This window comes from Colletotrichum orchidophilum (assembly GCF_001831195.1).
Source record: "Colletotrichum orchidophilum strain IMI 309357 chromosome Unknown Scaffold_26.1, whole genome shotgun sequence".
Classification (NCBI taxonomy): Eukaryota; Fungi; Ascomycota; class Sordariomycetes; order Glomerellales; family Glomerellaceae; genus Colletotrichum; species Colletotrichum orchidophilum.
The window spans coordinates 311288-332792 of NW_019172982.1; the positions used below are offsets into that span (position 1 = coordinate 311288).

The 21505-nt window shown below is 53.7% G+C and overlaps 5 protein-coding genes across 5 annotated transcripts; 1 reads left to right on the forward strand and 4 right to left on the reverse strand.

Annotated features, from left to right (window-relative positions):
- Positions 1-762: 762 nt before the first annotated feature.
- CORC01_04131 (uncharacterized protein) lies at positions 763-2776 on the reverse strand (the record flags this gene model as incomplete). The annotated part of the gene is made up of 3 exons (XM_022615779.1): positions 763-1569; positions 1855-2577; positions 2717-2776. The coding sequence occupies 3 exons, from the start codon at positions 2774-2776 to the stop codon at positions 763-765; spliced, it is 1590 nt and encodes a 529-aa protein (XP_022477735.1).
- A 4035-nt stretch (positions 2777-6811) lies between these two features.
- On the reverse strand, positions 6812-8079 carry CORC01_04132 (uncharacterized protein; the record flags this gene model as incomplete). Its single annotated transcript, XM_022615780.1, has 2 exons — positions 6812-6883; positions 6946-8079. The coding sequence occupies 2 exons, from the start codon at positions 8077-8079 to the stop codon at positions 6812-6814; spliced, it is 1206 nt and encodes a 401-aa protein (XP_022477736.1).
- A 2326-nt stretch (positions 8080-10405) lies between these two features.
- Positions 10406-11513, forward strand: CORC01_04133 (uncharacterized protein; the record flags this gene model as incomplete). Its single annotated transcript, XM_022615781.1, has 3 exons — positions 10406-10538; positions 10607-11281; positions 11338-11513. 3 exons carry the CDS (start codon positions 10406-10408, stop codon positions 11511-11513), a joined length of 984 nt encoding a protein of 327 aa, XP_022477737.1.
- Positions 11514-12848: 1335 nt separating this feature from the next.
- CORC01_04134 (RasGEF domain-containing protein) lies at positions 12849-16781 on the reverse strand (the record flags this gene model as incomplete). The annotated part of the gene is made up of 5 exons (XM_022615782.1): positions 12849-12876; positions 12950-13220; positions 13293-13509; positions 13561-15861; positions 15933-16781. The coding sequence occupies 5 exons, from the start codon at positions 16779-16781 to the stop codon at positions 12849-12851; spliced, it is 3666 nt and encodes a 1221-aa protein (XP_022477738.1).
- A 118-nt stretch (positions 16782-16899) lies between these two features.
- On the reverse strand, positions 16900-18289 carry CORC01_04135 (uncharacterized protein; the record flags this gene model as incomplete). Its single annotated transcript, XM_022615783.1, has 2 exons — positions 16900-17706; positions 17948-18289. The coding sequence occupies 2 exons, from the start codon at positions 18287-18289 to the stop codon at positions 16900-16902; spliced, it is 1149 nt and encodes a 382-aa protein (XP_022477739.1).
- Positions 18290-21505: the final 3216 nt, after the last annotated feature.

The following is a 21505-nucleotide window of genomic DNA, read 5'->3' on the forward strand; positions in this document are numbered from 1 at the left end:
TCGAAGTCTCATCGGATTTGACAGGCAAGATTTGGGTGATGGCTGATTGAAAGACTGCAATGCGCCGCGCCCTGGGCTTGGTGTCACGTCGTCGTCGTCGTCGTCGTCGTCGTCGTCGTCGTCGTCGTCGTCGTCGGGTTGCGTCTGGTCCGATAAGGTAAGGTATTGGAGGACGGGGGCTGTCACAGTGGAGGTCACGCGTGGGAGCCTCGGGTCTCCACATGCAAGAGCTCATAGGACATTTTCCGCCTGGGCCGTGTCATTTTACAGTACTTTTATCAATACGCACTGTAGGCATATCATCACAAAGAAACAGAATTACATTTCTCACAGGTATGGTCCCGTTCCACGCAAACCACCCCCTTTGCGTGCTCAGCAACACCCAATCCCTCCTCTTCATTTACTCTTCCTAAAGCATAGCGGAGCATGATAATAGCACAATGAACTGATATCGTCAACAAGACAGCCAAGAGTTGACATGGTTGGAAACCAATGGCTACCTCATCAATAACTTTTGCTGGTTTACCTCACATAGTCGCGCGCCCGCCAAATTGCTTCCGGATGTCTCTGGCTCCAGAGCTTTCATTAGCTTGCCATGATATTTTTAATTCATCTCGGGTGAAAAAATATCTACTTCAAATCCGATGGTATCACCCAGCCAAGCCTGGCTACTGCCCCGGACCCTTGCTAAGCCGTAAAATCCAAAAACCGTCCTTGTCCCCCCTCTTTGCGCCGTTTCCATTTTCCGTCCAGTATTCCTCTCTACCAGTCATCTGCCAATATTCCTGCTGCGCCAGTCCTCAGCACCGTGTCTTCGTGCGCTCGCATGGCTTCCATCATCGATCGCGCGTGCAACATCCCCATGTCACTCCAAATCGTTTGGATGACCCCCAGCGCCCACTCCCAGTACTCTTTGGGCACGCCAGGAGCGCAGCCCGCAACTTTCAGGTGGAATAGCAACGCCGGCAGTCCTGCTGATCCAGCTCCTCCTCCGCCGGGGCTTTCTACTGTTATCTGCGCCGGACCGTCCAGAGCCGGATGTCGCCAGTGCGTCGGCGCGCTCGCTAGAATATCCCTCGCCAAGTGTCGGATCATCTCCAGAAATTTATCCCGCGCAGCCGCTGATACCAGCGATAGACTAGACACGGGATTCTTATTCGTCAGATCCAGCAGATTCTGGTTAACCAAGATCCGTGACCAACGATAGTAATTCCAAATTCGCGCGGTCCAGACGTCATGGTATTTGTGGTATTCGCACTCAAATACCGCTTTCGGTGGGAAGTGGGTGGCATAGACGGTGCGATAAATCCAGTCTCCCTCCAACCCTCTCTCCCACGATGCCAAGTCATTGTCAAGGTCCAGAAGCTGCTGGATCACGCTGGCCGTTTTTGATTTTCCGTCACTGATAACATGGTTGTGAATGAATGACGATATTTCCACAAATCGAGCAATCAGAACGGCTAGGTCGGTCGATGGGCGGTCAATAGGCAGTTGGAGTCGCGAACCGTAAGATACCCAGTCGTAAAAATCCGGTGGCATGGGCATGCCAGCAACGTGTAGAGGTATGAACTACAGAATGAGCCAGGTTCACGGAACACGTGAGATCAGAAGGCGTAGTTACCATTGAGTAGCACAGCTGCAACAAGGCCCTGAAGCCGGCAAAAGGAGCACTGGGCATGGGGCACCAACTTCTCATCAACGCGGCCCCGCCCATGACATGGGCGTGTACGGTGCTCGTGGAATGGTGAGTTCCTTTCACAACCTGCACGGTCGGCGTATTAATTTAGCCAACGGACACAGTAGCAGCGACAGAAAGGCACGTGGTTATAGGAGAGAAGAGAGTTGGCGACGAACCTCGAACATGGCGAGGGCCACCACGGCCCTCATCGTCACATCGATGCTTGGTGTATGCGGAGGTCGGATCAGCTTTCCGGTATGTCGCAGTGCTGAACCGTACTTCTCTCGCGCGGTCGCCATCATTTCGGTATTGCCAGTCAGATTGTGCAGGCCAGCAAGGCCTACAGCGCACATGACGTCCTGTACTGCTGGATGCCATATCCAACCCTCAGTGTTCAAGTCTCGGCCGGTTTTGGGTTCATCCGGATGTCCTATCAAATACCTATTGACGTAAAACTGCACGCCCTGTTCCTCGATAGTGGGGCCAATCTGCAGCGTCGGAGGGCTGGACTCGCGGTTGTGTTCATCTTTGACAGCTGGGAGTGCTGGAGGTGATGAGGAGCATGCCGAGCGGTACGCTATTGACGGCGAAGCGGAAATGGATGCCGAGCTTGAGGCTGGCGATGGTGCGTTTGCGGCTCCCGATCGTGATGCAGCCCTCGTACTGTTTGGCGTTCCCTTCCGGCTGTGAGAGGGCAAAGAAGCAGGGGGTGACGGAGCAGTCGACGTCGAAGCACGCTCAGAATTCTCAGGGCCGTCGGCAACTCCCCACTGGGCATGGGCTTTCTTGATAACTTTGGTGCTTTCATCGCGGAACATGAGCGATAGTTGGTCTCGATACCCAGGGCATTTCTTGCCCACGCGTATGCATTGTGAACATTCGGGTTTCACCTTGTCGCACTAAAATGGGGAGCACTGTCAACCACAGTTCGAGTTTGGCTAATTTTGCTCAGAGGCAAAGCTGAGGTGTTGAATAGCGAATCCAAACTTCTTTTGAATGGCCCCTAGGGGGTTGGAGGTTGGGGGTGATGTTACACACCTTGATGCGACGGGTTCGGCAGTTTTGGCAGCCCTGAGAGGCCTTGCCGCAGTAGACCATTCTCGAGGTGGATTCTTGAGGAACCTAGGCCTTGTAGAATCGCGGGACCAAAGGATCCTGGGTTTCTTTGACTTAAGTTGTCCTTTCAAAGAGATGCAAGCCAGGAGAATGGGCGCTGGGGCACTCGGTCCATCACGAGTCGTTCGAAACACAGCGTAATGCCATCCGAATCCCGTGTCCTTAAACCCGCGGGTAGGGAACAGGCCGGACGATAGGTTGTGTCGGAGCTCGACAAAAAGTGTCGATGAACCGGAGGCTCCTGGATGTGCCCGGCGATTGAGGAGTAAGAGGCTGAGAATTGCGGGCGGTGAACGAGGCGACAAGAAAGGAAATATGGATAGTTGGAACCGTGACAAGTCTGATGGAAACCAAAGACGGCCGGTATGTCTAGTCGTGAGGAGGGTGAAGGTTTGGGAGCTGTCCCAACCTTGTACAACGTTTGCGCGGAGCACGAGCAACGAAAAATGAAGCGGAGAGCAGGCAAGAGGAACAGCAAGGTACTAATGAGGCCTTGAACCCTACATATGCGGGATGAAAGGCGTTAGTTGAGTTCAGCGAGAGAGGGGAACACAGGCGACGGAGGCTTGGAAGCTCCCGTCGCGGATCCAAATGACACTAGGGCCAGGGTGGGACAAAGCAGCTGAATCGTCAATGCTTGTGAGCCTGCAAGCCTGTCATGTAAGCCTGTGAGCCTGTGAGGCAGTGCGGAAGGAAGGCTTGAGTCTGGGTTCTAGGCTTTTTAGAGTGTCTTATTTTCCGGCTCGGTGACTAGGTAATCTTCCAGATAGGTTGTGATTGACCGGGCTGAGATGGGGCAAGTGGTCGAGTCATAGGCCCAACAGAGGAGAGCAGCGATGTCAGTTGCGGGAAAGCAAAGGCGAGTGGACGGTGAGAAGAGAGGGAGAGTATGAAGATAGAATGAAAAGTCAAGGTGGTGAGGTAGGGCAAGGAAAGTGACTATTCGTAGAGACGCGTGCGGATGCTGTACCGCACCTCCGCCAGGTAAAGCAAAGTAAGGCAAAGTACGGATACAGGGCGAATTGTGCTCCCCGGCAGACCCAAAGCTGGAGGGAGAACTGGGGACCGGAGCGCAGACGTCAGAGCTTTGTATCAGCACATTGGCTGCGCCTGCACGATGCAAAGGCTGTGCGGCAAGGCAACATAAAGCAAGGTACAGATACCTGCCTTTGCCAAAGTTTTCATTGATAATGAAACCATGGATTGTACTTTGTACGCGTATCTTTTCAACTCACCCAACTATGGGAGAGTGCAGCGGGATCTGACATCGAATCCCGCCCCAGTCTTTGCCCTTGTTACCCAATCCCAAACCCTCGTTAGTGCGGATAGTGTACTCGATACTTTTGGGGGACAGTAATTAAGGGCTGTACGGATATGTACCTTAGGTAAAGTTTCCGAAGAGTCGGTCACAGGCAGGCCGCAGCACATTATCGGACCGTCGCCTTAATTACCATTACTATATCCGTAGTACGGACACCTAGAAGACTTATGATAAGCCTAAGGCAATGAATTCTCTTTGACGACTATAATGGCCATCTTTTGCCCTTGAAAGTCGTGAGCCAATGCCGCAATCCAGAGTCTACTACTCGTCCATCATGTCGACTGCTGTGCGTAAGGCAAATTGAACTCTCTCCTAACGTGGATGACGTCAGGCCCGGGCCATATAAGGTACATGAGTATCTGATGTGCTGATGTAGGTGGCCGTAGCCCAAAGAATACTAAATCACAGTAGATAGGGCCTGGAACAACCCAAGGTAGACCTCGGAATGGGTGGGAATAGCAGGTACCTAAGCGCCTGAGGTTTTACATACATAACTTCTCCCGCCCTGTACTGTAGACTGAATCAACCTGCAGTCATGAGCTCGACACTCGGACTCGGGGCCTAAGCCCCTTGAGCATACGATATGCTGCTGCCGCTTGTGAGGCACGCTCCTTGCTACTTTCATCTGCCTGTTCTTGAAACCCAGTGATTTTGGAACAGCCCCCTCCTGCCTTGGGTACGCAAGTAAGCCAAGGAACGTAGAACTCAGCTACTCTAGCACGTCTGGGCAGGTGAAATTGGAAAACGCCTTCCACGGGTCCTTCCACAGGAGTTGGAGGGCATGTTCCGCACAGCACCCTACACCACAAGGTTCCGTGCGTGCGTGCCCCCTCCCCCTCGATGGATCACCATAGTGTACGTACAACGTGCGCGGGGTGCCAGCGGCAAGTTCCTAGCGTGGCCCTCTGATGCTCCAATCATGACAATGCAGATCTTGATGCATTACAAATGAAACTGTGACAGACCGCAGACGGCAGCCCTTACCTTGCCTGTTGTGCCTGTGCAGGAAACATGCCCCCGGTCAAGCCGTGTCTCGGGGATGGCTGCACCAGTATGCTGTCACGACTGAGGGTTGCCAGTTCCACATCCACAGACAAATTGAAGGTGTGCATCATGCAGGCCTGTAGGTACGCTACCTACCTTATACACACTAAGCAGCCACATGTATCTCGTGCAGAGTGATGTTCATCGCTGGAAATGGCAAGGCCCCGTGTGCTTACAACGTACAGAGGCAAATCAATGTGGAGGCCTGCGTTTGGACTGGGTGATGTCGTTCCGACAGCAACGCCATCGAACATCGCCCCGAACATCGTCCCGGATCCAACGGTTGCAAACTTATCATCTTATCAGGGGCTTTACTGGCTTTGGGGATCAATCAGAGGTATACAGACTATGGTTTCTTCTGAACCCAATGTTCCTTGCATGCATGTCAACAGTCAAGGTCTGGGATGGTCCCACGCTTTCCCAAACCACCCACTCGGGCGACAAAATCAATGGCCGCTTTTCCTTCCATCATCAGCAACGCAAAAACGGCCATTTATTCTGTCACCCAAGTGCCACCTAACTTGGACCTGGGCATATCGGGTCACGTCTTTGAGCTTCTGTATCAATTCACATTTGCCACAACTCTGGAGCCGAAGATGAACATCCACACGTCCTAGACATTGCCGAGTGTGGAATGGCGACTGTTGATCATTCCAAATTAACCCTGTAAAGGATTCGCCATTAATGGTGAGGATCCGTAACCACCAGTCGGGGGCACCAGCAGATAGATATCTCCGGCCTCCAGGCCTTCTACGTATTTGCCATGTCCTCGTCAAGCTATTTCCTTGACACCGGATCAAAAGTGACAAAAGGTCTCTCGATCTGAGCTAAGTCCGATGAACACGGCATCGTATCTCGGTTCAATCCCCTATCGAGAAGCGGGATACCAACACCACATTGAGTCTAGAGATACGGACCCGACAAATGAGGTTGGAGCGGACTCGTATGTAGTACTCATCGATCCGAAGGCTGCGCACTCTTTCACTGAGGGCTATCATTTGTCCATCATACCTCTTAGAGAGGCCGCCTCTCCGCCTACCTATCCGAAGTCCTTACAGCAATCTACCTAAATTTCCATTTCATCTCGGATACCTTACCCAACAGGCCAGAATAGCATCTCTCTCGCTACAGTACCGTAATGCAGCGTATTAAAACAAGACTGCGCCTGTTAAGGCAACCTTTCTATCTTCCCGAAAGTTTCTCCGGGCCAAGAAGACAACTCCGCCAAGCGGATGCATCACTCACGCAAAGGGGCCAATGTGTCACCTTCCCCTGCAGCATGGGCCCCGGTCTCTTTGAAGCATTTGAGCGGAACTTCGGTGTAACCCGCGATCCTGAGCATATAATCTCCCCGACTTGGACCCGGTGAGAAGGAGATGTGGCCCCGCATCTGCGCATCGCATCTGCGGCATTCTGGCCCTATAAAAAAACGGGGTATGATTTCCACGGGAAGAGATGAAGCTGAAATGATCGACAGTGAGTTAACCCGTATGCTTCCCGGCAGAGCGGTCTTTTCGTAGCGTGTATAAAGCATAGCGAAACTTTGGTGCTACCCAACAACTGGCGGACGCGAATAGATTCGCCCCCCCATTAATGTGCTCCTCACGTGTACGTCCTTTAGAGGTAACAGTACATGCTGCTGCACACAAGGTCTACTTCACTGCATCCAGACGCGACCAGGTCCTGTAGATTTCATCTCTAATCACCTCGTGGCCGAGGCTCCTCTATAAGTTTTGTCAGCTGCAGTTTCAGGAACAGCTGTCAAAGTGGGAGAGCGAAAGCTTACTGGATGGAACGTCTTCCCATAATACGTCGGGACGTACCACATGGAATTCTGAATCATGACATCCTCCGCGGCAAATTGCAGTGACGGATCGTCGCGTTTAGCTCTCGCCATGTAACACAGAGCCAGCAGACCCCAGTCTCCCGATCTTTCAGCCGGCCCCAGACATGTCTCCGGGTCCGAGAGTGGTGACAGCGGGGTCAAGGTCTGGCTACCCACGCCCTCGGTGCCCTTTATCGTACGATTCGGGGCCGGCGTCGGATCCGTTACGTTCGGATTGTTGTCTTTGCCTCCGACGAGGAAGAACCAAGTCTCGGTTCTATTGTATGCTGGTTCCATTACGCCCGGTTCGCAGAAACGATGGCCCTCAAACTTGGCGTCGTAGTCGACGAACAGAACCTTTGGGGTCGTGAACCTCGAGTTGACGGCTTCGATGGAACGCCTCAGTTTGTCATTGACTGCCACGACCATGTCGTTCATCCTCTGGCGTACGTCCCTCTTGAGTTCTGGTCCCTGCCACCAGACACCAAGAGTACAGTTGTCGCATTCATCAGTTTCCACACTGAAAAATCGAGCATACCCGGTCACGGTAATGATGAACCACGGCCGCTTCTCCCATTGTACTTTGTCCAGTATTTCCATGATGACCATCTCCAGCCGCTGCGCAAAGTCGGAACTGTCGATCTGGTCGGTTACGTACTGCAGAGCCGTCTCGCAACTGCCGGAGTTGAAACTGTAGAAGCGGAATATGCAAGCATTCATCACGGAGAAAAAGCCCAGGTCGTTGCCTCCGATAGAGAGCACCGCGAAGTCGGCGCTGATGGATTTGTTGAATCTGTCGACCTGGCTGTGGTCGCCACCAGACAGAACATTGTTGGTAGTCGATCCGGTACAAGACAAGAACTGGAAGTTTGCTGTTCCTGGAGCTTGGCTTTCAGCTAGATCGGTGAAGATCAAGGCGGGATATGCGTGGGATCCCAGCCGGCATTCATCTTCGACGCCATCGACGCCGGTGCCGATGCCGGCACTGTACGAATCACCGAATGCAGCAAGACCAGCCGCCTGTTGGGACTGGTGGCGGTCGTTCGAGAGTGAGTGCTTGAAGTAATCCGACGAGCCCACTGCAGGACGTCTCATTAGACCGTCTGGGGAGCTACGGTATTTGTAAGGGATCTTGGGGCCATGCCTTTGTCAGGAGAAAATATTACATATTGATCTCTGGGACGGCTTCCGAAAGACGTGCCTTGCACTGCGAGGATCACCCTAGCCCCGACCAGCCAGCAAAGCCCGAAAATGACAGGCGATATGAGAAGCATGCTGAAGTTCGTGGCAAGACAGAAGGGGGAAAAGGTGCTAAATCACCGCACGCAAGAGAGGACTTCGGTGTGTAAATCTGGATCCATTCGTTCGAGATTCGGTACGAGTTGCAGGAGGCAACGAAACAAACAAACATGGACGGTCTAGAAGTTGTAGATAACGGTAAGTATCTTCCAGGGGGGAGCGCCGACGGATGACATGCTGCGTCAACGTGACCGATGATGTGCTTACCTCAGCCATTTTAGCTCATTGAAAATGTAGGGCGCTGGACCAGTAACTTACACGAGTGACTGCACGAGGGACATTTCCGACCAACGGCAGGCCCTGGCGGGCACCCAAAGATCGTGGCCCCCACTCATTCGTTGGGTAGGTAGTTTGTGCAGGTAACGAGAACACACACTCTCTCTTCCTCTAATTCCGGCGTAATGAATCCGGAGGCGGGCCGGACGCAAGGTCTTCGCCGGAGTGGAACTGCGGTCTCTTCCGGCTCTTGCTGAACCGTAAGGTACTATCTGTTCGGATCGGCGATATCACATGGAACCTAGGTACAAGGGCAAGTTCAACGTTGAGTCTTGCCCTTGTTCCCTGGACGCCATGCCATACAGCATGAACGAGGGGAATCGGTCGCCTTTCGGTCCATCTTCATCTTGACTTGTAGCTATCGGCGTCCCGACTTGGCTTGCATGTGACAAGAGGAGCTACGGCCTACTAGTGTCCTGGCAAGACAGCTTTACCGTCGCGTAGTGCAAGCAGCGACGTGCGCATTTTCAGGAACATCTTAACAGCCAAAGCCAAGTTTCGAGAGTACGGGGCAGTTGCGGGATGGCGTGCCCGGGGGCCTAAAGTTGGTGGGTGAGGTGGATTTCGCGACCTACACAGAGTGTCCCTCCCCCTGTCGACCCATTCGATCATACTGCTGTAAACTTCTGGTATTTGTAGATCTTCCCACAGACAGGCGACCAGGTAGTGAAATGCACTTTGCGAACACCACCGGTTCTTCAAAGGCCGACGAAAGGCTTCTGAATAGATTGACGGGAGGGGTTGGGTAGCCGTAGGCACCTCCGCGAACCGATCAACAGTAGCCCAGTGACGTAATCGCAGCTTCGTTCTCCCGCCCGGCCTGTTTTTCCCGTGACTGTACTTCCAACCGCGCCCAACGTCATAGCTTTTAGCAGTCTGGACTCGTCCACCCCGCCAGCTGCTGATCGCCAGATCCCGCCCAGTGCTTTCCCCGTTATACTAAGGTAGATGCAGGGTTGACTTGGCACATTGGTGGACAACATGACGACCTCTACAAACCAACTCGCTAGCTCCAGGCCCGCTCGTTGGCTGGCCCTCCTCCATGTGCCACATCGGGAGCCACCGCAACTCGTCCGTTTGCGCCAGCTTTGACGTGATCTCGTCTAGCATCTCGTGCTGGGCTACCGACAACCAATACCAGGTCGCGGATGAGCTCATTTGCATCTGTTTCTAACCTGCAGTGCCTGCCTTGCTTCGGCCATGTCCAAGCCACCTTTCTTCCTCGCTTCTTACGTGCGGCAACGATAGAATGAGGTGTGGCGGCTAGGATGTACATGCCTGGATAACAATGGCATTAGCCTGGTCAGACCCCTCACTCCCCTTCTCTCGCGTCGCTTGTGCAAATAATTGGCTGTGAGGCATACGTGTGCCGCTAGCGAGCCTAGCAAGTTAGGATAGTAGGACAATTCGGGCCAAGATATGTCTCCTTCTGTCTGGAGCCGTCGTACCCGTCAGGTACATACATGACCACGTTCTCGTTTGCCTCGGGGAGGGGGTACCCCTCTGCCGTAATTACCTGGCCATCCGTTTCGCGCCCACCCCGGCCGTCCAGGTTCACATTGTGATGTATTTGGTATCAGAGACAGGCGGGGAGGTGTCGAGGCCTAAAGACGTCAGACTTGCAGGCTGCTGTCCAAGATCTGCCACGCTTGCCTTATAAGAAACCTCTTTGTCCAGTCTCATCCCGCCTTCCCAGAATTCCCTTTTTTATCTAGAAAGCAAACAATCGAAATTCGTTGACACTGTCCCGGGCATCCAAGGACTACATATATCTTGGCAACGCCCAACTTCGCAAATCACAGAATACGCAGACTACCATACAAATATACACCACCAACCGATCAATATGGAGACCATCAACAACATCGCGGGTGCGGCGAGCAAGGCCATCTGGGGGACGAATGAAGCCAACGAAGAGCCCGTCTCTGGTGTCAAGGGTAACACCAACCAGGGTGAACCGTACGACGCTGGCAACATTGGTATGTGAGAATGGTGGAACAAGCGACTCTCAATTCCCTCACCATCGATGCTGACTCAAAGGTAAAAGATTCCTTGAATAAGGAGAAGAAGACGAATGTGGCAGATGCCCAAACCTCTGACTCGGCGACCGCGTCAACTGCAACCACGACTACCGGGCCATCTACCACCACTGCTCCAAACCAAAGCACCCCGGCAGCTGGTACGACTGGTACTGGGACTGGAAACGAGCACAGCCTGACCGACAGGTCGCGTGCTACCGAAGAAGCCTCGACGCACAAGGCAACAGAGGAGTCTGCGGAGCACAAGGACGATATCGGCAAGCCCGAGCTGAAGCACACCTCGCCCGATGATGTTCCCTCGGCCGACAGCGCCGCAGGCAAGACCGAGACGCGCGCCCCCAGCGACCCAGCTACTGACCCGGCACCTAAGGGCCAGGACGTCGATAACAAGGCGTCCGGCCCCACAAGCGGCGGAGACAAGCTTGACGGCCCTGGCCCGAGACCTCTGGAAGCCGTTGCCAGGGAGCGCGGGGGTGACGCAGGCAATGTCGAGGGATCTGCCAAGGGCGGTCTCATTGGAGAGGATGGGCCCAAGCCTGATGCTGAAGAGAAGAAGGAGGATGATCCCAATGCTAGCCAAGGCGAGGAGGGCACAGGCGAGAAGCTTGTAAAGGCTACTGGACTGGCTGCGGATGGCGGCGACTTTGACGCGACGAAACCTGGCGCTGGCCGCGAGGCAGATCGTAAGTGTATCATCCGGAACTGTGATGACATCATGGTCAACTGACAAATTATGTAGGTCTCTTGGATGAGAAGGACCCTGCTCACGCTGCAGCCAAGGCGTCCGCCAAGACTGGCGGAGACAAAGCCAGTGACAAGATCAGTGAGGGTCAAACCCACAGCTCCAGCCCTGGCGCGGAGAAAGAGAAGGAAAGCCTCAAGGACAAGATCAAGGCCAAGCTCCATCGTCACTAGGGGATGGTAGTGTTTGCCAATGATTTTTTCGAGAACCATGTTCATTTGTGTATCAACAACGACTTCTAGCAACAGCGCCGGAATATGATCATGACGGCTGTTTGTAATGACTTATAGTACTGAATGATAAAGTTAATGCCTTGTACGACTACCAGTCATGTGAACCTCAGCATAAATATCAATTGTGCGTGAAGTACTAATCTTAGGGTGACGATGAAATAGCTTTCTCACAATCGGCCATGCCCAGGGAACACGTAACTGATACTGGGCAAAAGTCGCACACTTCACCATCCTTTGAGTCTTCATTTCATTTTCCTCGATTTTACCCCAGGTATTATCTAATGAACACCCAGTGTGGCTCGCATGGCTTCGTAAAAATCCTTACCGATGTTTACCATAGAAGCGCTACACCCGACCTCGACTAGACTTTGGAGTGTCTCCTCCGAAAACGTGTCTGGCTTTGGCACACCTACAGGCGGATGCGTTGACAAGGGGAGAGAGCTCTCGATTCATGATTTTCAGAGTCTTTGATATTATGAAAAGCCACGGCCCAACATTGGGATGGCAAATCAACCCACCGGCTGAAGTCTCACGCTCGGGTCCTACATCTGCCTACATCTGATGCCAGTAATTTTTCCAGCATGATATTCATCCCAAAAAACCATATACCAACATGTCTCGTTCATGTTCACCTGATGCCGTACGAGCTTTTTTTCGTTTTCCGTTTTCGGCTGGCTTTCATCCCAAACATCGGTTGCCTCGTGTCTTTCATTTCCCTGCAGGCTCGCATGCGAATTGACCAAAACAGAGTCAAGCGGTTTTCTGACACCGCGCTTGGTTTGGTAGGGTTGTGACCCTGTCGACTATTATTCAGCAGCAGTGATCCAACCAGGCCTCTGTCGTTATTTCGTCCAACCTCACTGCGTCGATTACCCCTTCTCAGAAGAGCAGCAGCTGACTTTTATTCCTCCTCTTCTGCATGTAGGGAGTGAGTGTCTCCATTCGGCCCCGTTCCGTCGGATTTGTTATCCATCGGCTAGAGTGCCACGTTGGAGACCCATCTACTCTGCACTCCTGGATTAAGCAAGCTCTGAACCTGAGGTTGGGATCACCCGATACGCAGCTGGCACGTGACCCAAGCTCTGTATTCTCATCGCGACCCCAGCGGACCGCATCGCAGGGCTCAGGCTCATATTGTTGCTGAACATCTTTTGCACCTCGAAGATCCCTTCGATGTGCGCAGCGCCCAAACCTGTCGCAGGCCTTTAATCATGCTGGAGCTGCCTGCAAGAATGGCGCACGACAGGATGCCCTCTCCATTCCAATAATTGCCGATCATAGGAAGCCAGATTCAGCAAGGACTCTGCATCAGAATTAGTAAAGGTAAGCCAATGTCTCCGATTAACGACCCGGTCTGGTCTTTGAGTGCTACGTACCTCACAATCTTTTCATCTTCGCGCTCGCGTGGCTCCACTTGCAAGCTCTTGTCGTACATCTCATGCACGTCTCCAGCAGCTTGCATATTACTTATTATGTAATCCTGCAGCTCCGGGACAGGCTGCAATGAGTAACCAACAGCTTGGTACTGTTGGATGTCACGGATCACTTCCGCCGTCTTTGCCCGCTTGGCAAAGTTGATGAGGTTAGTCTTCTTGATAATGGAGGGAATTCCGTCCTCGATGAACGTCAAGTCGGTGAGATAAACACCTAAAAGTGGGGGTTGTCAGCATCGAATTTTCGGTTCTTCCGTAGGCAGCGAGATCAGGCAGAATTACGTACCAAAGAAGGGGATACATGGCGGATTCGCCACATGGAGAGCCTCTCTGTACTCGCCAAAGTTCTTTGTGCTAGCCATGAGCTTTCTCATGGTTTCCAAGACACCCTGAGTTCTTTGCGGTACTTGGTCCCAAGTTCGCTTCAAGCGAGCAATCGGCGCTGTGCCGAGAGCTGAAATAATAGAGGTTAGTGTGGAAAAGTTGTTTAGACTGCGGCATTTCTGCGATTTGTTAGCTTGAGACTCAATTCTTGGCAACGAGTTTCTACTCACGTCTGCGACAGAAACAAAGTGCTTGATTACGATCACACGCTTCTTCACATCCATCTGTGCCAAGATCATCTCCGCCACCCAATTCGTCATTTGATTGGAGTGCAGAATGAGAGCTTTGACATTGGGTGCCGGCTCAGGTTCACCTTCGCCCACCTTCTTTTGCCATGTCTTGTTAAGGCATTCCGTGGGTTTGATCTTGCCGTACAACCGCGATTCGATTATGGTGAGCTGGCGAGCGAACTCCGTAACATCGATATCCAAGAATTTGAGTTTCTTCATGTTCTTAGGCATGATGGGCGACGGCGTGTTTTGGTTGAGCGTCTGTACCATCCGACGAGCTCCAGCTTGCTGGCCACTGAGCCGTTGATCCAGGACCGCCATCAGTGGCGCAGAGCCTGGTGTTTCTGTAGACTTGACGGTGTCCCTCGCAAAGGTGTACACATCTCGGATGAGCTGCTTTGATTCCTCATTGTGCTCTTCCATCCAGAAGTTATCGAACCAACTCTTCAGAATGTTGACGACTCGGAAGCGAATAAGTTTCTGTTTCCTGTCTCGCCAAGCTTCGAAATCCGACTGTGACAGACCTTCAGGTGGCTGAATACCAAAGCGGCTCACAATCAGTTTGAAAAGATCTTGAGCGGTTGTGAATGACCTGTATGTAAGCAGGAAGGTGTTGTTGAAGTTCGAGTCAAGCTTGTCGTGTCGTGTCAGTTGCTCAACGAGTGCCTCCAGGGTACCGCCCTTGACGATGGGAGGCGTCAGCTTGTTGTCCCAGGCAAGATCTGGCTCATGGTCCAGTTTAAGGAACTCCGGCGTGTCATCAACAGGAGGCATGTTGCTCTGAGGGTTGGGATCGTCACCCAAAATCTTCTTAACTTTCGAGTAATCGCCTCCTCGGAAGTTCCCAGTGCTCTCTCCCTCGGTAAAGGACTGCGAAGTGATCATCGGGGGTCGCGGTGCCGAGGGAGTGGTTCGTGATTCCGTACGCTGGTGGGGTCTGTCGTACGAAGCAGTTTCTCCCCGGCGGAGCTGTTCGCGCTGCATAACATCCTCCCTCTGCCTCGAATCGACTTGTTGTTGGATGTTAATTTGCACCTGTTCAGACAACAGCTGCAACGAAAAGCCGATGTGTGAGGAATTTGTCTCGAGGGCCTTGGCGCACTGTCGGACATAATCCAGTCGGTTTTCGAGGGCCTCACCTCGAACCTCAGCCCATTCATCGGCCAAAGGCCCGGCCACGGCCTGGCAACCTAGCAGCAGATCTGACATGTTGTCATATAGGCTTTGCTTGTTGGCTGCGAAGTCTGCCAACTGAGGCGTTTGGAAACTGTTTCCGAGCGATGAAAGGTCGATAGACTCGATGAGTGCAATCCAAGGCTTGAACGTCTCCAAGACTTTACCTCCAGCTAAACAAACGTTATTGCCAATAACCTCGTGCTTGAAAGGTGAAGTGATCTTGTCCGCCACAACTAGATTCTTGTCCAGTTCTCTTATGCTGAAAACAAGCATTCGTTTGAGCTCGTCCAACCTTTCGAGTTGCTTGCCGTCTAAAATTGCCGTAGGCTCGACCACGCCCTCCTCATCTTCCAAGAAGTTTGCGGTGATAGGATCGCGAGTGCCCAGCCCGTTGTTCTGCCAGCTGCCGCCAGTAGAACTTTCAATGACAAAACCAGGGAAGAGGCGCGGAATCTCCTCTCCTCGTTGTTGACGTGCAATTTCGACATAACTGAAGACGCCAAGCAGTACTCCATCCGCTTCTTGGAGACACTTCTGTACGGATTCGGCATTGGGCCAGTCAGCAGCAGCGATATGAGATGAGATTACGAGCTTCGAGAATTTTGACATCATATCTCTGAAATGGGGATAAAGGGCCTTGTTCGTAGAGATAATGGAAGGCTGGCCAGAATGATTATCAGTCGTGCCGGACCCAGCAGCAAGCAGTAGCCTCAGGTGGTCGGAGATGTCCTCTGCGCGCGCAACATATTCGGAACGATTGCCGCTTGTGATGGCATCGCGATAACGGTCAACAGCTCGGCGCATGTTGGAAACCAAGCGCGTCCAGGTCAATGGCGGTGCTGAGCCATCGTCGAAGAACGAGCGAGGCACGGTACTCGTTGGCGGCGTATTGTAAGACGTGCTGGTGAACGAAGTTGCCGATGCAATCATTGGGGTGGCGTTAGGTGCCAAGTTTGGGTTCAGATACGCGCCGTCCTTTTGCCTGACGACAGGCGCGGCACCGTTCATGGAGTCCATTGAAGTGGAAGGTGAAAGCATTTCGCTACGAGACCGACGATTGCGAGGCTATCATGCACATGCACAGGTCAGCAAAGAGCAACCCACGGCGTTGCGGGTTTTACAGCACGAGCTCTTACCAAAGACCCACGGGATGCGAGCATCAGAGACTCGCCCTCCAATTCGGACACGGAGTTTGCTTCGGAGTCTTCGTCCTCGTCTTGCGTCAAACCCCTGGCCATCATCTCTGGCGGTGGCCGTGTCTTCTCGGGGACATTGACGTTTATCCGGTTACGAGGTCCTGTCTCATTGGTAGATACTGGAGATTCCAAAGGCAATTCCATGCTTCGATCGCCCGTCATCATATTATAGTAGAAAAGGCGCCCATCTGGGGTTGCTTGCGGGATCCAGAAGTCGGCCCTTGATTTGTCGCCGAGATCCGTGCCTTCGAGCGGGAGGCCGCTGGAGTCGTCCAGCTCCGACTCGTCATCTTCTTCCAACTGCTCGTCGTAGACCTCCTGATTATCCTCCTCATCGTCAACATGGTCAAGGTCGCCGTTCTGGTCATGCTCAGGGATCTCGTCGGGACTCGTTACGATTTGACAGTAGTTGCTTGGGAACCAGCCGCGCACACCGTTGATAACGCCGTCCCACCATCCGCTTTCCAGCTGTGTTATAACCTGAATAACGTCTCCTTCGTGGAAACTGAGACTCGTGCGGTCGTCGGCCTCGTAATCGTACAAGGCTCGGACGTACATGGTACCAGGCGGGGCAGTGCCCGCAATACCGTTCATTATGGACGAGGAGGTGATGGCCTGTGAATAGGGTGAGAAGGCGTGGCCGACGTTGGGTTGGTCCAACGCCGGTTGGGAAGGGTAGTAGTTGGTAGCGTCCTGATTGAGGTTTTCGCGCGAAGGCTTTTTGCGAGAATTGTAATTGTTATTCTGACCCTGGAATAGTGCCGGCACTGCGGTCTGTGTCATCAGCATGATGAGGCGGTCGCGCTGATAACCCAAGGAGGGGGAAAGGGTCAAGTCATGATCCGGGCACGTCTACTCTGTTGTTGCTGGGACCTTTTCTGGCGGCGTCGGCGAGGAAGATGAATCGTCAATCGTGAGAAGTCGTGAAGAAAGCAGAAGAGAGCGTAGCTAGATGGGAGGGAAGCGACAGGCTGTTGAGTTGCAGTAATCCACAATCCAGGAGTCGCAGGTTTGGAGCAAGGGGGGGGGGGGGGGGGGGGGGGGGGGGGGGGGGGGGGGGGGGTGGGTCGCGGCCCGGGCGCCGCGCGGCGGCGTGGCGAGGGGGCGGGCGGGGGGGGCGCGCGGCGGGGCGGGGGCGGGGGCGACGTTCGTCTCGTCTGGCAACAGGCGCAGCCGTGTGTCGACGAGGTCGGTCGTTGGCGCTGGCGCTGGCGCTGGCGCTGACAGTTGTTGGGCCGGTTGTCGCGTTAAAGAATTCAAGTAAGAGGTCGCGACTCGAGGAGCTCACTGGTGAGATGAGATGAGAAGAATCAGTCGGCGGGTAGAAATGTGTGGGATGTGAACGACCATTCGCCGGATATTTTTCTCGCGTCGTGTGCGCTGATGCTGCTGGACAGTCGGGACGGGAGGGGACTCGGGAGGGGAGAGGGGGCATGAGGAGGAGGAGGATCGCCTGATGAGGGAAGGCCCCCGAAAGACCAATGTCGCCTAGGCGATCTCTCGGCGGGTGTATCAGACCGTCTCTGTAAATGCCTCTCTCTCGCGCTCTTTCTTCAGGGTCAACCTTTGCTGGTTGGCGACCAGTGTTGAATCCCCTGCAAGCGTCACGGTGACCGTTGAAGGGAGGGTGTATAGATGTCCTTGAATAAGGTATGGCAAACAGGCGTCTATCAACCTCGTAGTCGTTTTCGTGGTGGTGGTCAATGGCTGCAGGCTGTGTGGGTTGCGGAATTGCAGAGTCGAGGGGATTCGACTGGTGACAAAGGTGGCCCCAGGGCCCACGGTAGGTAGGGCACCTAATCGAGCGCGATAGTACGGTGCGGTTGCTATACCTGCAAATGGTTAATGGCCCGGCGAAAACTAAGGCATGGCCAAGGCGCTCTGGGGGATGGGCGTTGGATGCCGGCGGTACCTCGACGGTGGAAGCTTAACAGCCCGTGGGTACTCAATAGGACTGAAGGATTGGAGGAAGGGGACGGAGTTGGGACCTCCCTCAGGTTTGCTGGTCCCTTAGGTAAGCTCGCTGGCCTGGCTCCCGTCCCGTCTTGTCTCTTTCCCTCGTGCTTTTCCCAGGATCCTGCTTGTCCGTCTCGGTAAGGCGGGCCCTTGATCGTTCTTCTCGAACCCTCATTGGCCAGGTTGGCAGCAGCCTCTCCCCCTCCCGCTCCCATTCGAGGAAGCACAACGTGAAGTGAAGGACAGCGCGGGTTGAGGCACAGCAGGGGACCTGTAGCGTCGTGATAGGCAGGGCACTTTGGTCGAGTAGGTAAGGTAAGCCCGGGACGCGTGTTTGGCATTTAGGGGTGTCCTCGAGCTGTTGGGGATCTTCGTTGACGTCTGTGTTTCTTCCCAAAACCATGTTTTGATTAAGGCCGAGTTTTCGTTTGGTTGACTGCTCTACGTCGCAAGCTACGTCCTCGACAATGACAATCAATTGCTCAAGGCAAGTTTCATTGAGTCCTCCGCACATACGGAACGGAACGTAGGCAATCATATTGCAAACATCCATAATCCGCAAGGCAACCCATCAGACATTGCAGTCATTACTTTACCTACCTTCCTTGCCTGGAGCTAGGACGCTGTGCGGTCGGCAGGTGAGAACGTGAAAGGTGCAGGGGCCACCATACACCGATGTGGAGCCCGGGCATAAGCCTCCATGACTAAGGTACCAAGGTACCTACCTACCTAGGCACCTCTCAGGACTTAGGAACCCGACGGAAAGGCAAGTGGACCCCGCCGGCTTTTCAACTTTCACCTCATCCACTCGCACTGTGCCCCGTTTGCCTTTAAGTTTGAAGGACGACAAACAGCGCTTCGTCCATACACCCAAGCTCGCCTTGTGGTACTGAACCTCTCGAGGCCCCCTCCCTCCTCAGCAAGCAGACAGAGGTGTCAGCAGGTAGGTTCCCTAATAAATTCCCCCAGTCCTTGCCCGTCTTCACACTGTGCTAGGCCCGAGGAATCGTTGATAGCTCTCAGACGCCACGTCCCTCCCTCCTGGTATAGTGACATATACGCTCGCTGCCTATGGTACGTAATGATGGTCACTATCTATTGTATCCGAAGTGTTTACCATGGCTTGCCTAGCTGCTGCATCGAGAGTCGAGGCCAAGGACGGTTAAATCCAGGCGCCGCCTCAATCAATACAATCCGACCTCATCCCGACTTCCTCGGCAGCAATGCCAGTTGCCCGTCTCGACGCAATTAGCTGCACTCACTCTTCGTCCGAAGTTAAAAGATGGCCTGGGTTCACCATCCGTCTGCAAGGCAGACGGCTCATCGACTACCCGTTTCCGACCGGGTGTAAGACAATGCCGTTGTGCGTACTCCGGTGAAGTGTAAACCGGATCATCCCCCATTCGCCCTCGTTCATTCCCCGTCCGGTCACGACGGCCCGGACAACCCACAGAGTGTATTGGAACCGAGATGCTTTCCAAGGGGTGGGCTTGGACATTGTACTTTACCTGGCCTTTGCCGGTGGACGGCATGCCTCATGACGGCGCCCGTATAGCCTGTAAGTGAGTGATTCCCCTGGCCTTTGGCGCTGCGCCCGGCCACGTCTCAGCGGCCGAATTACCCGTCGATTCCATCCGGTTCAATGCCAATCGCCCATCTTTACCAGGAGCCTGGAGGGCTGGCCTTCACCTAGAGGTGTGTTTCGGCATCATTGACGCTCCGAGTCTAAATCGGGGGAAAGGTCGCTGTGCTTCGGTTAGATGCTGTTGCTCCGTCGTTATAGCAACTAGGGGCGGCCGTACTGTACCTTACACCGAGGCAGGGCAGGCATCTGGTCGTCGAGATACGTGGGAGCCCATCTAACACACACCCGCGCTGTTTGTCTGCGAAGGGTTACAGAATGGGCCCGAGAGTCTTGCTGTGAAGTTGAACAAATGGCCCTATCCACGGGTTGGCAGATGGGTTACGGTGCGGGGCGCTCCGTGAGGAAGAAGAAAAAGGGTCCGCCATCGTTCACAAGTCTCTCCTTGTGTATTGCAGTTCGGGACGATGTCAGAAATTCTAAGGAGACGCATTGCAAGAGTGGGCTGAAAACGAAACATTAAAAGGCATCCAATACTGACGCAGTAGTCACTAGCTGCAATGCACCTGGCGGTTCTAGTGCTTTTGCCAGAGGGACAGTGACCTAGAAAGAGCGGTTTCAGGTCGTGATTCGTTCACGTTCCGGGGCCTTGGACACTGACGCCGATCCCACCTCGGCCTCTGAATACTCATTAGGCGACCTATGAGTCTGTGACTACCTTGCAGAGGTGCGATGGCCACGCCCTATCGGGACTCAAGCAGGGAATCCGGACCTAACAGTCGGCTCGGTGATCGTCAGGGGTGAGCTGCCAGTCGTCTTCAGCCTCCCGCCACAAGTTGCTGATCTGCTCAGTGCTCGTTCTCTGTCGTGAGCACACTATCAGCAGTGCATCGCAATTATGAATTAAGTGAGAAAGCCGTGGTACCAGCATTTCCCCTCCACACAACATGTTTCCTCCCACTCTTGGCCCGCTGCACTTTTCAAGTGCGAGACCTCTGTGTCTGCTCGCCTTAATTCCGATCGCCTCACCACCATGGGAGCAAGGGGCCAGGGAAGGGTAAGGTGCCAAGAGCCAGAAGGAGGTCCAAAGGGGTACCCGGGACCAGCGGATGCCGGAGGAGCCAGCCTTCAAAGTGTCTAGAAGTTCTGAAGCAACCCTTGAGCTTGCTGTTAATTAGACAAGCCCACCCACTCCACTACAACCGTTCCAATAGCCATCCTAGCACACGCGGAGCGCAAACAGGCACGCCGCACTGCCAACGGGGAACCGGTCGACCGGAACCGTGCCGCGGCGTGGTGGCTCTGACTCCTCCGTGCCCAGACGTGGAGGCGCCTCCATTTTAGCTGTGCCTAGTGCCCCGCTATCCTAAAGGGTTTCTAAACTTTCTCGCTTTCTTCCTATTGTCCCCCCCTCTTCACTTTTCAACCAATATCTCCTCAGCTATTTCCTCGTCCCTAATTAGGGATCGGGGCCCAGAGGAGGAAAAAGTCGAAGAGCAATCGTGCGCTGGAATTGCCCTAAGAGGAGCGTTTCCGCACGATTTCCGTTGACGGGTTGCCACAATCGCAGCGCTTTGTTAACATCAGATGAAAACTTCCACTGTGTACGGATAGGCTGACAGCTTATAACTTTGTAGACGGCGAGGGGTCGATGAAGGAGAGATTCCCGACTCAGCCATCCCGGTCATTTTTTGTTCTGGCTTGGCAAGCCTTGTCCAATGTATGCCGAAGCTTCAAATGAAGGGCACCGAAAGCCCGGGTTGGAATGGATCCTGGAGACATATTTCTCTCCTGGTTTCCTTTTCTTGGCCTGAGCCACTTCTGATTCTGGGTCCCCTTCCGGCGTCCGCTCGTAGGGTTCCTAGATTGCCAGGTAGATGGTGGGGGACATGGCTTGGGTTAAGTTGGATTCGAGGGCCCATATATTGCAAGAGAGGGACTATTGCAGATGTTGAACGGCGTGCCGGACTGGGGT